General features: G+C 51.5%; 1 protein-coding gene across 4 annotated transcripts in view; it reads right to left on the reverse strand.

Annotated features, from left to right (window-relative positions):
- TRPC3 (transient receptor potential cation channel subfamily C member 3) overlaps window positions 1-13,219 on the reverse strand; it is a 52,556-nt gene extending 39,337 nt beyond the window's left edge. For 2 of the 4 annotated variants that reach the window (XM_037129912.2, XM_037129911.2), the window contains exon 1: window positions 12,703-13,217. In XM_037129912.2, coding sequence (XP_036985807.2) covers window positions 12,703-12,917 — 215 coding nt within the window. In that variant the 5' untranslated portion in view covers window positions 12,918-13,217. Of the gene's footprint in view, window positions 1-11,206; window positions 11,722-12,702 lie in introns of those variants that run through there. The other 2 variants (XM_037129913.2, XM_053658601.1) reach the window with 2 other exon arrangements.
- Window positions 13,220-17,684: the final 4,465 nt, after the last annotated feature.

A 17,684-nucleotide genomic window follows, 5' to 3' on the forward strand; every position in this document is an offset into this window, starting at 1 on the left:
AATCAATCACCCTATCTATATTCCATGTGTTTTAGACCTGTTTTATGGTTATCTAAATTCTTTTTTAAAAATAGAGTGTTCATACAGTAAATGCTTCCTCATAGAAGCAGCCACTGCCAGTCTCTGCAGCGTAAGGTCATGCTTCATCTGTCATCAGCCTGTGTCCCCCGGGGGCACATACTCAACAAGTGTCTGTCCCATTGAGTTCCCCAGTCTCTTCCCCCGCCCTGTCTTCTCACTTGACCTCAGGTCCCACAGATGCAATCCCTTCTCCCTGAGGCCAGTGCCCAGTGTCTCAGGCTGCTCATCCAGGTTCAGCAACTCCAAGGTCATCTGCAACTCACTGTCTGGACCCTGTCAGTCACTGCACTCAGATCTTCTCGTCTAGGACCCTCCCTCCAGGCCTCACCACCCGCGTCACCTTCCAAGGTCACGGCTGGATCGTCATAGCCACTGTCCGCAGAGACCGAGTGAGGGAAGGCAAGCACCCTTGACCGAGGACCTGAGGTGCACGTATGTCTCACACACTGTCGTGTGGGACTCTCCTACAATGCTCTGATGCAGGAATTATTTCCTATTTCCTACATAATAGAACCGAGCTTACAAGAGGGTGCCCCAGGTAAGACACAGCCTGGGGTTCTGCCGGGTCTGACTCCGACTCCTCCGTGGGCCCCACAGTCATCATCCCCCCACCTCGCTCCTCTTCAACTCTGCTCCCACCCTCACTTGTGTCTTAAAAGCACAAAAAAAATACTGGGACCCCTGGTGGACTTTCAGAGGCCCCGCCAGCCTTCTTCCCCTGCCATTTGCTGCCTGTGAACACATCACTCAGCTCACTTCTGTGCCATCAAGGGCATGCCTGGATGAGAAGGGTGTTTTTTGAAAAACGAGTAAAGCACTGCTCTCCGTGTCTTTCCAAGTATAAGGTCTTTGCCCTGGCTGACTCAGGACCCCTGCCCGGGAGTGCGGGGTGTCCCATAGAGTTGGGTGAGTGGGTGTGTCCAGGAGCGGTGCAGAAGACAGATTTTAGAGGGCAAGCGCAAAGAGCAAGATCAAGATCATTTGCAGCTCTTTGCAGGAAAAAATGAGATTTTGCAAACAGAATTTGGGAAGAGGGAAATGGTCTTGAGGAAGGATTTGCCCCATTCCTTTTTTCTCTAACTGGCTCTGAAGGAGCCTGGTCCCGTGGTGCCCTTGTCACAGAAGACGAGACCCCTCCCCCACGGCAGCTGCACCGCCGGTGCTGTGGCAGGAGGACAAGACCAAGCAAGAGGGAGGGGAGAAGTCAGCACATGGGTCCGATGGGCTGAGGAGCCACCGAAGGCGGCGGTCTTGCCCTGCACGTTTCATTTGCACGTCTGGGCCGGCCCAGTCTGGCCAAGTAACAGAACAGTGGGGGCTCTCGGGCCACCGGCAGCTCCACACAGTGTGGACCCTTCCAGTGACAGCCAGGGAGCCCACACCAAGACTAGGACGGCCGCCGCGCTCTGAGCGGGACACAGGCTACATGCTGCGGGGGTCCCGCTCCGCTGCCCGTGGGAGCCCAGCCGGGTTCTAACAAAGGCAGGTCGGCCCAGGTCAAGTCACTTCCGCTAACAGACAGCACCCGAGTAGACAGCAAACATCGCCCAGAGACCGGAAGAGCCAGAGGACACCACGTACACACTTCCCTCTCCAGGGGACACAGAGGACCCCCTCCCCCAAGCCCAGATGCTACAGAGGAGAACACGGGGAAGGCCAGCTTTCCGCGAGTCTGAGTGATTCCATCTAAGAGAGAGAATTTCTTGAAAAAGAAAATGTGCTTTATACTGTCCACCCGAGGTCAGTGAAATCGGCCTTGTAGCAACTCTCTGGAGTGCCCCGAACCAGGGCGGACACGTGGACCATAAACAGACTCCGACCTCTTTTGGGGACGGAGGGGTGGGGGTGGCAATCAGCCAGCACAGGCCCCTTAGACACAGGCTAAAGGCACAGACTCATTGCCCTAGCTGGCCAGGCTGGGGAATGCAGGGCCAGCCTTTTGCTTATTTTATCGATTGCTTAATTCATTTGTTGAATGAGAGTAAGTGTCTTTTGAGCAAGCAAAACACGAAACAAAATTTTACAAACTAACTTGAACCACGGATTGGACCTTGGTTCAGTTTTGTCTCTCCCGGTCAGCAGGCGGGGGGCTCGGGAGGAAGGCCTGTTGTTGCAGGTGAGTTAGAAGAGCACCGCGTGGCTGCTCCTGCAAGTTGTCTGCTTTCTCGACCTGCTCCACCTGCCTTTTGTTCCCACCTGGGGGCGTGCTTTTGCTTCCGCCCTTCTCCGGCTGAAACCCTACCTTCCACCGTCCAGCCTGCCTTACAGGTCCATCAGCTAGGGGTAAGGTTTCACAGGTAACCACTAGAACACCTGCAAGATTCTGCTCATTCTGCAGCACTGAGCCCTTCTGACCCTTGCTGGAACCCCTCCTGGCCACTCCAGCCCACACTTTGTAACACCGCTGGTCTGCCCTGAATCTGTGCACTTAACTTTATTTCATCTCCTTGTTTATTGTCTCCTTGGATACTCATGTCCCCTAAGGTCAACTGAAGATAAATGCTTCATGCTTCCTACTTTGTTTCATACTTCGGTCACCTCGACAGAGCCTGACACCATGCAGCAGATGTTCAAAAATGCTGTGAACTGACCCCAGCTCCCCGGATGCAGAGACTTGGTAGAACAGTAACTGCTTCAAGGTCGCTGAAGGGCAGAGAGCCGGAGACAGGACTCTGAGGTTCTGTGCCAGGCTCTCTCCACCTCACCACGCTGCGTCTGGGGAGCAAGAAAAATGAGCACCAGTGTGCAGATCAAACTATTAAAGTCCATGTTTAGTTTACATGTTGGAATGTTTCGGTTCTGTCGAAAACAGTTTCAGTGGCTCTCTGGACCGAATCGCCAACTCTGTAGCTCTCAGCAATGACTGACATTATCAGAGAAGTCACCTGAAGTCCTTTATTGAAAGGTGAAGACTTAACCAACTGCTCCATCCACCCAGCAAGAACGCAGGCCAAGCGATGCCACCACCCACACGCGCCAAGGCAACAAGAATCACACGCGAAGGATTTGGACTAATCCGTTCCTCACACTGAAGAAAGTGTGCTGACTGGCGAGGGTCCCGTCTGTCAACGTGTGAAGGGCAGAAGAAGCCGAGAAAGACAAGTGGTGAGCAAAGCACAGGGGAGGGGCAGAGTGTCAGCCAGTGACCACCAGGCTGGGGACGGTGCTGGGACAGTGCTGATCGGAAGTGGTAATGACCATGGGCAGCAGCAGGCACTGACAGAGGACATGAAAATCCTAGAAAAAAAGTCAAAGATAGACCCCACTGTCCCCCTGGCAAGCAGGCAGCTGCCCCTGGGGACACCTGCCTCTACTCAGGCATCTTAGCTGCCAGTGTGCCTGGTTGGAGGAAAGGGCAGCTGATGAAGGGTCTCGGTCACATCATCAAAACACACACTGGGGCCATCTGTTAATGTGTGTGTTTGTGGGCTGGGAGCCACGCTGTGGCTCTAGAGCCCCTAAGTATGCAGCGTGCAAGGCTCGAGGACAGCACCCCATCAGTGTGACCGGAGTCTGGTGGACGGGACACATGTTCCCGCAGGGCCATGCCCCACAGCTCCGACCCTGAGGCTGCATCTCGACACCACGATCAGCTGAGTGACAACAATGTCACAGGACCAACCCCACTGGCCAGGCACAGCACTCTGGAGAAGCAGGAAAGTGCTGCTTTCATCCCTAAAGATGCTACAAAAAAACTAAAACATAGAGACGCCAGCATCTCTAGAGAGAGTCAGGTCTCCGCAGCCAAGAACATCCTGAGAGGCTGTGTTGCCTGTGTTACGTCACAACTCTTCACACAGCATTTAGCTTCATCTAGTAGACACGCGAATCTGGCAGATGTCCTCGCGACTAGCCAGAGGGGCTGTGTGTATTCAAGGAGGGGGGCTCTGGGCCCCTCTCTCCACCGTCCCCCCACCCCCGTCAGTGGGCTCACTAAGGCTGTGCCGGGTCCCTCAGCAGCTGAAACCACAGAGGCAAGAAGCCACTTCCCAGTGTGTTCCTTCTGAAAGTCCACCCTAACCATTGCCAGCATGGCATCTGGTAATATTTCTTAGACACAGGTACGCAAGAACGTAGTGGAGCAGATGCCTTCTGGAACTTGGAGGTTTCCGTGTCCCAGAAAGGCCCCTGGCGAGGGACTCCCCGGAGCCTGCTCTGGCCATCGACTGCTCTCCCACTCGTCTCCTGGAGCACACTCCGCACCCTTGAGAGCAGAGACTGGCGCCCCACACTCTGCGTGTCTGGCTTCTGGTACGCGGCTGATGGCACTCAAAAAACACAATAAAAAACTTCTTCATACCCAGAAGAAGCTCTATTTGAACATATTAGTGTCAAATATATACATGCTGCTGATGTTATACACTAATATATATATATATATATATTGGTATCGATTTTATACACACACACAGCTGATGTTATTAGAAGCAAAGGGACCTGGTTTTCTACCAGTCTCCAAGGTCAGAAGTCTGGGGTCTGAGATGCTTGCACCCGTCTCATCACCCTGCGACCTACTTTTCCACAGAGAATCCACATCCAACAGAGAATCAGTCCTACTTGAAAAAATATATTTAGAAATGCAAAGGAATATTACCATGGTCACACTCTTTCCTTGACAGGTCACACTCTTGGGGATATTTTTGTTTAAGAAGATCTAGAACCAAACCCATATTGCCACCTAGTATTTGAATAGTACAAAGTAAAAAAGGGGAATTCTTTTGGACGAGATCATTGTAGATGAAGATCCCTGACCTAGATGCTGCATTAAAGACAAGATGCTATGAAATCCTAATTATCCTCACAAAGTCACTGCTGATCCCCTCATGCACCAGTGTGAGTCGGCCACCCCACGGCTCACACCCCCAGGCCTCCTACGGGGGCCCAGGCCTCCTACCGGGGCCCAGGCCATCCGCGTCCACACTGCCCAGGCCAGGCTGCTGCCGTGCAGTGCGGAGGGCGTGCTGAAAAGGAAGGCTGCCCAGTGGCCATTCACTGTCGCTTGGGCAATGCTCCTGAAGGGGAGCCGGTCCTGTTCGGGTGGGACACAGGTGATTTGAGGCGGGACCTCAGACAACCCTCAGTCCACACCACACAGGTCACTCTACTCCACTTGCCTAGTAAGAATGCTCACGATTCGGAATACTCTTCCCTCTGTGACTTCGGTTCATTTTCTAACACTGTCTTCCTGAGGCCCTAAGTGAATGCCATGAACACATCGTAGGGGTGCCTGGTTTCAAGATAATGGAATAAAAAGGCCCTTCCTACCCCATCTCCTCTCCAAAATTACTGCCCTAAACCACAGGGAACGGATCAGCTTGGTGTGGCAAATGTAGCCCAGCCCTATCGGAAAACCAACAGGCTCAAGTCAGCACACAGGAGCCAAACCCACGGACAGGTTTTCCCATGGGGAACCAGGCTTGCACTATACCTAGGCTGCTTCTGCTAAAACTCCCTCGCCCTGAATTGAAGTTGCAAATGTTTACTGCATATTTTTAAAGTAACTTCCTGAAGCCTGTGCTAATTCTCCCAAGGATGGAGTGTAACCAGATCAATCACTCTTATTGTTGTTTTGCATTGGCAACATTTTCCCTTTGTTAATCTATGAAAAGTAATCAGTAACATCCTTTCCTTTGTATTCTGTAAAAAGTATTCACCTAAAGCAAACCTGAGCATAATGAATGAAAATCTTCTTTGATGTATGCTATTAGAAGGCAATAAAAGCAGGCAAGGGTTGGGGCTCTCTCTCACTCAGAGTGGCTGTGCTGTCCTTTTTTCTCCACAGGACTTCTGTAGTCCGTGTGAATTTGTTCATCGCATCCACAACACCGCAAACACCACTGGCCAGAGTCCGCATCACTAAACAACAGGGAGAACAAAGAACAGCAACATAGATTTCATCTTCCTGAAACCCAAAGACATCTGTAACCTCACCCACAGTCCGTGAGGGTAGACGGAAAGGACTTGGGCAGAGACTGGGGAATGACACTTAGCGGAGAGAAGGGAGGTCCAGCGACAGAGCCTGTGATAAGAAGCTGATCCACCCTACGCTGCATCAGAGATGGCCCAGGAATTGAAGGCCAAAGAAATTTCAGAAAGTAGAGATGGGCAGGAGCCAAAAATGGGGAGTTGGCTCAACCTGTGTATAATGAGTAGGTAGAGACCCTTCCCCCAGATCTCTAACCCCACTGTGACATGATCAAATGACAAATCTCATGCCTATAAGAAAGACAGGCTGTGACTTCTAGGGACTTCTGCCAAGATGGAGGCATAGGTGGATGTGCCGTGCCTTCTCACACAACCAAGTTTAGAGACAACTAAATATTAGCAACAGAAAACACAGCCAGAACACGGAAAATTGAACTTTTCGGAAGTCTGTTAACAACAAATTCTTCGGCCTGACCGGTAAGGGGTGAAACCAGCAGCTGGTGAGGGGTTGCACAGGAGGACTCGGTCAGCCGGACTCAGGCGCGGAATCCAGGCGCAGGGTTGGACCTAGTGAGTGACCGAGCGAGCCACCAGGCGAGCAACCGCGGGGGGAGACAGCGGAGGAGCAGTGCTGCGTGTTGACTGTGGTCGCACATTTGTGCGCGACCGGACAGGCAAGGGAGTGGGCGGTTGGACCGGGGAGGCGGGTCCCCGCGGCAAGGGGCAGTAGAGGGCGCCGCCATTTCCCGCTCTGACCACGCCCCCACATACAGCGTCACAACCCAGCGACGTGAGAGTCCAAGGCACTGCTTCTCACACTTAAAGGGCCAGAACAGACCAAAAATGTCGCAAGATTTCAAAGCCCCAGAGCCCATAGATCTAAGCGATGAAGAAATAGCAAAACTCTCAGACGCACAGTTTAAAACACTGGTCATCAGGATCCTCACAGAACTGGTTGATTATAGCCACAAATTAGACAAATATATGAAGGTGAAACTAATTGAAATGAATGGAATTGCACAGGACACCAATAGCAATGAAAAGGAAACTGGGACTCAAATCAATGGAGTGGACCAGAAGAAAGCAAATAATGGCCAAACAGAAAAGAGTCAGGAAGCAAGAATTCAAAGAAATGAGGAGAGTCTTAGGAACCTCCAGGACATCTTTAAACGCTCCAATATCCGAATTATAGGGGTACCAGAAGGGGGAAAGGCACAGCCACCAGTGGAAAACTTATTTGAACAAATAATAAAGGAGAATTTCCCCAATCTGGCAAAGGAAATAGACTTCCAGGAAATCCAGGAAGCTCAGAGAGTACCAAAGAAGTTGGACCCAAGAAGGAACACACCAAGGCACATCATCATTACATTAGCCAAGATTAAAATGAAGGAGAGAATCCTAGAAGCAGCAAGAGCTAAGGGGACAGTCACCCACAAAGGAGTCCCCATCAGACTGTCAGCAGATTTCTCAAAAGAGACCTTACAGGCAAGAAGGGGCTGGAAAGAGGTATTCCAAGTCATGAAATCCAAAGACCTACAACCAAGATTGCTCTATCCAGCAAAGCTTTCATTTAGAATGGAAGGACAGATAAGGTGCTTCTCAGATAAGACCAAATTCAAGGAGTTCATCATCACCAAGCCCTTATTATATGAAATGTTAAAGGGACTTATCTAAGAAAAAGAAGTTAAAGAAACATGAACAGTGAAAGGACAGCAAACTCACAGTTATTAACAACCACACCTAAAACGAAAGCAAACTAAAAGGACAGCTAGATCAGGAGTGGAAACATAGAAATGAAAATCTCAAGGAGGGTTAGCAACAGGGGAGTGGGAGGAGGAGATGGGGGGAGAAGGTACAGAAAATAAGTAGCACAGACAGTAGATAGAAAATAGATTGGGGGGGGCAAGAATAGCATGGGAAATATAGAATCTAAAGACTTGAGACACATGGTCATAAACTAAAGGGAGGGTAATGGTGGGGATGGGGGGGTAGGGTGGAGGGGAATGAAGGGGGGAATAGAACAACTGTAACAGCATAATCAATAGAAAAAAAAAGACAGGCTGTGAAATAGCTGGAGAAATAGGGAGAGACGTTCTAGCTGTGGGAGTGCAGGCTCCGGGGTCGGGGGGCGGAGCCAAGACCAGGGGGCCCTGCCCATCTCCAGAATAACAGCTCCAGGCTTATTACCTCCCAATCCTTCCTCCCCTAAGAAATATTTTAAAAGATATTGGATTTTTGAAATCAGGAAGAATGCTATAAAAAGGAATAGTCATAAGACAAGAAGGAGCTCTTAGACAGCAAAAATATAATAGCTCAAATGGAAAATAATCAGTGGAAGAATCCGGAGATGGAGTCGAGGAAACATTTCAGAAAGAACAGAAAGATAAGCACTGGAAAACAAGAGGAGAGAGAAAAAAACAGAGGTTGGTTCAGGAGGTCCAGCATCCATAACAGGGATTCCAGAAAGAAGACTGGACATAGTGGGTAGGAAATAATAAAAGAAATAATACATGAAAACATTCCAGAACCACAGGGCATGATCCCCAGACAGTGAAAGGATTCATCAAATGTCCCGCTCACATACTGAAGAAGACCAATGCCAAGGATGTTATCTTGCAATTTCAGAATAGCACTAATAGAGAGACAATTATTTTTTTCTAAAAGCTTCCTGAAGGAAAGCAGTAATTGAAAATCCCATTCAAAAGAAGTCAGAGGGTTTTAAAAGGAATGTGTACAGGAAATACACACAGAGGCTGAAGATGTAGCTAAAGAAGCAACCAAGAACAGATCAGACAAATCTTTGCTCCAAGGAAAACAAGTAATTAAAAAAGAAACGTTATCAAACTACACCACTTGACTCAACAGTGACCATTAAATGCTACGTGGACAAAGAAACTGTGATAACGAATATATATATCTCAATGGAATATTATTCAACTCAACAAAGGAGATGTTGCCACTTGTGACAACGTAGATAAACCTGGAAGACAGTCCGCAAAGTGAAATAAGCCAGACACAAAAAGAGAAACAGTACATGACCTCACTTACGTGGAATCTAAAAACACCACCTAACGGGAAGTGGAGAGTATGCCGGGGGCTCGGGGTGTGGGAACGGGAGGTGCCGGGCAGAGGGGACCAGGCTGCAGAGATGCAGGGCAGACGAGTCCAGCGCTCCAATGGCCAGCACGGCCATCGTCCTTAGTAACACTGCATGGCATACGGAAGCTCTGTCACCAATCTGCCAAGTGACCTTTTGAAAGTGACTTTACTCCTCTGTGTACCAATGTTCTCCTTTGCCAAGGGATGACAATGATAAAACCTGCTTTACAGAGGTGTGATTCCAGTTAATTTGTATAAATGACAGCATGAAGTATTATGCAAACACCAACTACTGCTTTTATTATGGAAGCACTTCCTCGGAAGGAAAACTAAAACAGAATGCTCTTTTCTAGAAACTTTCTCTGTGGAAGATAACAGCATGGAGACCTAAGGTTTGGGGGGTATTTTTTTTCACAGATGTTACTCCGAGGATCGATTCTTCTTACTAAAAGTAGACCCCTGAGTTTCTTTCTTGATTTATCGATTTTTTGACAACCTTGGGTCAGTTCTCCCCTCTTTTTGAAGCTCCTCTCTAGGCAGGCAGGCCTTACTACCACTTGTGCCTTCCTCCCTTTCTGTGTCCTTTCTCTCTCTCTCTCTGCCTCTAACAAAATATTTTCCCCTCGATAAGGGCACCAAGGCTTCCTTTATTTTTCCCATCACATTCCTTGTGCTCACAGGACTCTGGAACAATTCCCATCAGGTAGTAGACTTTCAAATTCTCTGTGAATTTGCATGTCCACCTTTCTGTTTGGCATCTCTGTCGGGATTATCTGAAAAAAACAGACCCTCCTCCTGTTCTTCTCTTTCTGACAATGACATTGGTGATCTCTGAGTCATCTGGGTAAAAGGCACCAAGTCATCTCAGACCCGGCTTTCTCTCTAAACACCTCCTGGGCAGTTAGTTGCAAATTCCCAAAGATTCTATTTGTCTATTCCCTCTTCTGATCTCACTGCCTCTATCCGCCCCACCCACAGCACTGTTACAGGTCCTAATCTCAGCCTGGATAGCTGCAATGGCCCCTAATCCATTCATTCACATCTGCCAACTGCCACTTCAATCCATCCAGCTCTCAGAGTGGCTCTGATCACTCTGTTGCTTTGAAACAATCAATGACTCCCTAGTACCTCCTCCTGGAACACAAGATCCTGCACCTTGATGCCCCAAACCAACACATATGGCCACATCACTCTGCTTTCCTACACACGCTCTGTGTTCCAACCAAACTCAGCTCATATTCCCTAGACATGACTGGCATGTCGAGGGGGATGAAGGAGGGAGAGGACTCGAACTAATCACGCATTCTCTCTCTGTCTAGTGGCCTATCCATCTTGTAAGGGCCACAAAGGTTTCCTCGCTTTCTCCACAACCTTATATCGTCAGTCTCTCCTTTGCACTTGACACTTCATAGCTCTATCCTTGTGTGTGTGTGTGTGTGTTTATGGTGCTCATCCTACTCTAACTTAACATATGTGTTCTCGATCAGTTTTATTTCCACCTCCCCCTCCTGAGACTTTAAATTCCTTGAGTGCAGACAAGATGCCATGCTCACCTCTCAGCATGCTGTGCCTAGGCTGTGCTTTGCACGTGCAAATTCTTAAGAAATATCTTTGAATTGAAACTCATGAGAGTGCCTTCAAATACCTTTTTGGAGTTCATCAGCTATATTACAACCCCCAGATTTTTTTTTTCCAGAAATGAGGTCATCTTGCCAACGACCCAGGATTTGGTCTGAGGCCAGCAAATAATTAGAATAAAGGAAATCTTGAATCAATGATTGATGTGAGTTCTATTTTTTTTTAAGTCTTGTCAGTGATGTAACAGATGACATTCCTCCTGCTAAGTCAGTCTGTTTAAAATTCCCAAATAAAACCCCGCAGCGTGGAGCAGTGAAATGAACAACACAGCACCCTGAGGAATCTTCTCGGTGGAAGGGGGCTCCATTCTCGGTGTCCCCGGGGCCATCCTTCTCCGTCCGCGCCCCCACTCCCTGCACCAGGGCGGCTGCTTCACGCCCTGAGCTATGAAACCTGGCCGTTCTACTCAGATGGAATAAAGAGCTGCGTCTGCAAGGGAGAGCCAGCCAGTCTCCGACCTTACCTAGTCACAGGCCTCAAATAAACACGGAGAGCTTGCTGCCCTGCCTCCAGAAGAAATGTTGCTTTCCGTCTAGCTCCTGAGGACGACTGGGTCTTCTCAGCCACTTGAGGAAATCAGTACCCTGCAGTACGTCCTTGTGCAAGCTCAGCCCACAGACAGGAAGGCGTCCGGTTAGCCCCCCGCGGACCAGGCAGTCCGCTAGATCATTCGCCTCGTTGTGTGATTGCCCTCGAACTTCAAAAGGCCAAGCGCGAGTAATTTCTGCTCCGCCCTACTTTCTCAGCTAAGAGCGCTCTGGTGTCCGATTTAGTGTGAATTTAAGGTGTAAGAAAAAAAATGTTAAAGAATCAAGAAATTGAGCAGCGTTCCAAAAACCTAATCGACGAAAGACAAAAAAAATGGAGCATGTCTTAAAACCCCAGGGAGGCAGGGAGGTGAGCTGGTGGTGCTTTATTCCCCGGGGATCCCCTTACTTCCCCCCATCGGCTGGGCCACTTCCACTCCAGGCCGATCTTCAGCAATAACTGAACACAATCACGGGACGCGCCGCTCACGTTCCAGCAGGACCCTGCCCTGCGCCTTCTACTCCCAGCCTCTGAGGCCTGTTCCCAGGGTCTGTGTGTCCGGGGCGGCCCCCGCGTCCTGGATGGCGCGGCAGCAGGGGGCGCTGCAGAGCCACCTCCCCGGGCCCAGGTGGCAGCCTGGTCCGACCGCAGGGTCCCACCTAGACGTGCGCGCCCCCCTAAAACAGACAGTAAAGCCCGCACACCGCCCCAGGCACGCGACTAGAGAAGCCGAGAGCCCGCGCCCTGCGAAACGAGTCGCCCTCTCTCCCATCCTCTCTGCGTCTCGCGGGTCTGGGAATGCAGCAAAGTTGCTGCTTCGGACAGACCCGAGCGCCGACCTCGACCTTCCCTTAAAAAAGACACAGCTGCCGACCCCGAGCCGCCCGGGGACTGCAGCCAGGTCACCGGCGAAGCGGTTCCCGCGCCGCTCTCTCCCGGGGGACCCGCTGGGGCTCGGGACCCGGACTTCCCTGTGACCGGGCCGTCGGCAACCCAGGCGACCCGGCGCACCGTCCACCGCGTCCGCGTGGCGCACGGCCCCTCCCCGCGCCCCGACGGCCCCGTGCGGCCGCGGGGACCCACGTTCCCGGGGTAGCTCCGCGCCGGGACGCGGGCACGAGTCGGGGCAGCGCGCGTGCCCGCGGCGGGCGCACTGTGCCTTCCTTGAACCCCCCCGGGGGGCGCGGGCACCCCGGGGCCATTCTCCCAGGGGTTCCCAGCCCGCGGGCCGTCGCGCGATGTCCGTGGCTGTAGGAGGGAAGTGTCCAAGGGCTGGAGTGTCCACGCGCGGCGTCCGCTCCCGGGGCGGTTCCACGCCGCACAAGACCCAGGGCGCGGTCCCAGAATCGGACAGGATTGGGTCTGGGGTCCCGGGCACGTCGCGGGGCGGCGGGGGCGCCTCCCTCTCGGGCTGCAGCCGCCGGTACTCACATGTCCGGCCCCGGAGACCAGGGCGGCGGGCGGTGGCCGAGCGGTTCCCGCGGCCAGGGCGCCGAGCGCGGCTCCAGCCCCCCGTTGACGCCCCTCCAGCCCCGCGGGCGGCGCTGCGGCTCGGCGTCCACGTCCTCGCCCTCCTCCTCCTCTTCCTCGGGTGCGGGGAAGGTCACCCTCGCCTGCTCCTTGCACTTCCTGACCTTGGTGGACATCACGCCGGCCACGGTCCGAGCGCAGAGATGCCTCCCGCGGGCCTCCGCCGCGCCGTCTCCCCGCCGCGCCCCCGGCCCGCCTCCCGCGGCCCCTGCGGCCCGGGCGCCCGAGCGCAGCCCCGGGCGGGGGGCGAGGAGGACCCCGCGGCGTGGCCGACACCCGGCCCTTGGAGACCGTAGCCGAAGCCGCCGCTCCGCCGCCCACCCTCCAGCCCACAGCGGCTGCGACTGCGATGAGTCGGCCCGCGGCCGAGCGGAGCGCGGGCGCTGCCTGCTCCGCGGCCCGCGCCTGCTCCGACAACATCACTTGCTAGGACGGCAGCGGGACTAGGCGAGGAGGCGAGGGAGGGGGAGGGGGCCGAGCGCTTCGCAGACACTGCCGGCCCGGGAGGACTCGGTCCAGCAGGTGGGGAGGCAGGAGACACCCCCTCCGCACTGGGCCATCGCTCTTGCAGAGGCTCCACAGCCCTTCCCTGTGGGCACAAGTTTCCTAAGCAAGAAAAAGAGAAACTGGCTGGCTCATAGTTCATTTTCCTGCAGGCCTGTTTACCCCAGCAGCTGCCAAGCCGCCCTTTCTCCTGTTCCTCTCTGTGAGGCTTGGCTGAACCCACGGAGGTTCCAGCGCCCGTGCCTGAGGCCTTGGTACCCTGGGAATTCGAACGTTTTACATGTGCATCATGCTCTGGGATTAAAAAATAAAAAAGAATCTTAAAACCATCTAACAGGCTTTATATACTTTCCAAGGAATATTTTCCAGCAAAATTTAAAGTCATTAAAAAAAAAAACCCAAAACAAAAAGTGTTTTAAAATTCAAGAGCAGTATTTCTTATAGGGGAAAGGCTCATAGAATCACCTTCAGAAAGAGTCTCAGGGACCAAGGAATTTATCCGTCGATTCAGAAATAATTGAACGGAGGCCTAGAGAGATGTGGTAAATGACCCGAGGAGGTAGCTGGGGAGAAGGCTCCGCTGGTCCTGGGCCAGCGGCTTCTCCAAGTACCTGTGGCCTCCAGGAGGCAGCTTTCCAGCACGTCCAGCTTGGAAGGACTACAAAAACACCAGACATGCTATGATGAGATAAAATGAGTTATTCATTCTTAATTGTATCCAATTTTACCATGTCTCATTGGGGAGCAATTCTTCCCAAGTTTAAGCAAAAAACACACGTAAGGAAGGGTATTTGGAATTTAGTTCTCAGAAGTTAAATAAAATATTGTGTTTTTCAGAGAACATAATAAATCTGTAATGTTGAAGGAAGCAATGTTTACTTATACACCCGACACAGAAAAGAAGTAAATATTAATACCACGTAGTTCCTTACAGTTGGGAGCGCGTCTCCCATCGGGCAGATAGAATGGAGGCGGAGTGCCCAGCCCCTCGGTCCCCCTCTGGAGTATCTCTAAAGCGGGGCTGTGCCAGCGTGCAGGCCCCCACTCCTGCCCCCACCCCGTTGTCTCCCGCCCTCCTCTCCAGGCCCTTTCACCCTCCAGGCTTCTACAGACACCTTGTTGCAGCAGGTCTGTGAAAGTCTCTGGGGGCTTCCTGTTGGGAACTGCCCTGCCTGGTTCAGGAGCTGTAACGGCCACCATGGCAAAGGCTGAATGAGTGACCTTGAGACCATATGCCACTAAGGAGACAAAGCTTATCTTCCTGGCAGGAGTGCCGCTTCTGCTCCTTTTACTTTATCCATAACTGTCCTCCAGTGCTTGATGGGTTAGCCAATGACGGGTAAGATGCCCCAAGGGGGGAACGACCTAAGACAGGCACGATCATGTGGAGACCCCAGGGAAGGACTTGGGGGGCTGTGGAGAAAGGGGGTGATGGATCCTCACCCCTCAGCTTTGACATAGCCTGGGTCCTCATTCTGTCTGCAAGAAGTCTCCTAATCTCTTGGCTGCCTTACTTCCCCTGCCTGACTTAAGCCTGAAACAATGACAGAGGGTGGTGCAGCCCTGTGCTAGAAAGGGCGGGCTCCCCAGGAGATCAGGTCTAAGAAAGAATACATAAACTCCTGTGAAACCTGCTTTGCTAAGAATGCTCTCAATTAAATGATAAAGGTCTGAGCAGGAAATGAGTTTGTTTCCCAAAGTTTTGAGCCCTTTAGCTAACAGACCCTGATTCAAAATAAACCCTCAGAGTTCTTTGTATGTTATCTATTGTTTGATCCTTATTGCCTGACCATGATTAACGAACTTTACCTGTATTCCTGTGCTAATTGAAACCCAATAAAACCCTGTCAAGACAAGGGTCAGCACTCTCTCCCCTCGAGAGAGTGGCCAGGCTGTTCTGAGGCTCCCCCCCCTCTTGAGGGAGTAGCCGTGCCGTCTCTTTTCCTCCACAGGACTCAGTAGTCCGTGTGAATTTGTCTCATGTCTCATCCATAACACTGCGAACACTGTAGGCCGGTGTCCAGGTCAGCTTCCCAGGGCTCTCAGGTTAAATTCCAAACTTGACCTGCTCAGCCCTACGTGGTCTGAACTCATTCTTCTGCCCACCCTCCCCCAATGCACAGCCTACCCTTGGTCACCCTGAACTTTTCACTCATTGCCTGACATTCTGGGCACTTCCCCACCTCCCAGCCTTTGTCTGTGGCTTTCCTGTCTCCACACTGTCTCTCTCTTCCCTCCTTCCCTTCTTCTAAGCACACTTCTTTGCCCTAAAATCCTAGGGCAAAGGGTTCTGCCCACACCGACGTCAAGGAAGGCTGCCAGCCCGAGGAGAGTGGACAAAGGGAGGCTTTCTGTATGGTGTTGGTCTTGAGAAAATGGGGACCAAAATATATTATCGTTGGAGGACAGTTTTCCATGCGTGTCTCACATGTATGCCCATCTTGTGAGGAGCACGGCAGAGAAGAAGCTGCCTTTGTTCTGGGAAATGTCTTCAAAGGTGTTTGGGTGGCAGACGGCCTCGGAAGGCAGAGGTGGCGCCTGTCTCTGGGGCAAAGAGCAGGCTGGTTCACTGTCCCGTGCGTGGCACATCCACGATGCTCCCGCTGGGGCAAAGGCCAGGCAGGCTTCCTATCATTAGAGGAGATTCGTTATCTAAGCTCGGAGTTCCTCCGTCGGGATGCAGCCCACGGCACAGGCAGGTATCGTCTGGCCCGCTCTTGTCAGGACGAGGAATGCAGGCTTAGGGAACTGGGACAGGAGGTGACACTGGCTACTGCTACTGCCATGAGTGATAACCTGTCCTTTGTCCCTGGTCCGGGACTTTCATACCTTCCGCCAGCATCCATGAAACTGAACTAACTTATTAGCTTGCAAACACTGTGAAATCTCAGACCCTTCATAGTTCTTGACAGTTATGACAGTTTACAGATGAAAAAGTTCTCGGCTCTCCCCAGAACAGATATCGCCGAGAGTAAATTAGATTCTTAAAGAGACGTTCACACCTTTCCCAGGGGACCAAACGTGTTGCGAATTTTTCCGGGCCCAAGTACTCTTTTACCTCCTTGCTCACGATGACTTTGCATGTGAAATCAGAACCCGGGGAGATCAGTGCTCTTAGTGAGACTCGGCCTTGGGAGGGGGGCTTGGTTGTGGGACAACAGCCTCGGGGCCGCCACGGCCCCTCCAGCCAGTGCTGCGTTTGGGCACTCACGGTCGTGCAGAGCGAGTGGCCGGCTTTCATTTCCCCTGCGCGTACCTACGGAAATCAGGTCTGTTCGGCCTCTATTTTGGGCAAGAGTAAGAACGACTCTGTGTTACCCTCATCCGTATTCCGGCCCACCCCCTTCCAAAACCTATTTAAAGACACGTTCCTCAAGGTTATATTTGTCCTTCCTCGAGGGAGGAGGAAAGGGCTGATCACTTACCAATGGGAAACTGGCAGAAACGTATCGTATATACGTCACCTGTGAGAAAGGGAGTTTGAGAAAGAGAGAGGGGTTTCATCTTCCCAGTAGTTTTCCTTTCAGTGAGTTGAGTTAAAGTAATTTCTTATTCATGTTATTCCTATGCAGGATGAATCCTTAGAACACACTAAAAATGGTGATAAAAACTAAAATGCAATTCTTTTTCCTTTTCCTACTCATCTTTCTGCCCTGTAACGTATTCATTCTGTGCTATTGATTCTGCAGGTTGCAAATGCAATTGCATCCTAAGGTCTGAACAGCTCAGTAACAGAGTTAAGACACAGTCTTCAGTCTCCACATCACCAGTTCACCCTCCTTTGTTTCGTTTAAAAGCACCAGCCTGTCCTTTCCACCACTGGACGGAGACAGACTTGACCTGCTGACATCCTAAGTCTAACCGGGTGAGGATTCGGGGAAGGCAAAGTGGGCCCCTCTTAAATACTCTAGAGATAAACAAGGGGGGACCCCAAAACAGAACTTTATAAAAAAAACGTGCATTTATTGTTGCATGTTTAAACCTCAGCCCCTCTCAGAGTGCTCCCTCTTTGGTGCAACACACCTGTCAAGATGTTTTTTCCAGTGCTCAAGACAGTTTTTAAACTCCTTGGTTTTGATGCCTTTTAGTACTTCTGCCATTTTTTCTCCTCTTCCATGTTGGCAAGATGTTTCCCTTTGAGGACTTTTTCATCCAGGAAAACAAAAGAAAAATTTCTTGGGGTGAGATCGGGTGAATAGGGAGGGTGGGGCATGGGGGTCATGCCATTTTTGGTCAAAAACTGCTGAACATTCAGCCTGGTGTGGGAGGTACACTGGTAAATCACCCATCATGAAAGGGCAAACGTGTTGATAGAAAAAAATTCCCTGAAGCTGAACGCAGCCTCTCACAACCATGCCAGCTGGTACACTGATACAGAT

The sequence above is a fragment of the Artibeus jamaicensis genome, unplaced genomic scaffold (assembly GCF_021234435.1).
Source record: "Artibeus jamaicensis isolate MK-2021 breed Jamaican fruit bat unplaced genomic scaffold, CSHL_Jam_final scaffold_537, whole genome shotgun sequence".
Taxonomy (NCBI): Eukaryota; Metazoa; Chordata; class Mammalia; order Chiroptera; family Phyllostomidae; genus Artibeus; species Artibeus jamaicensis.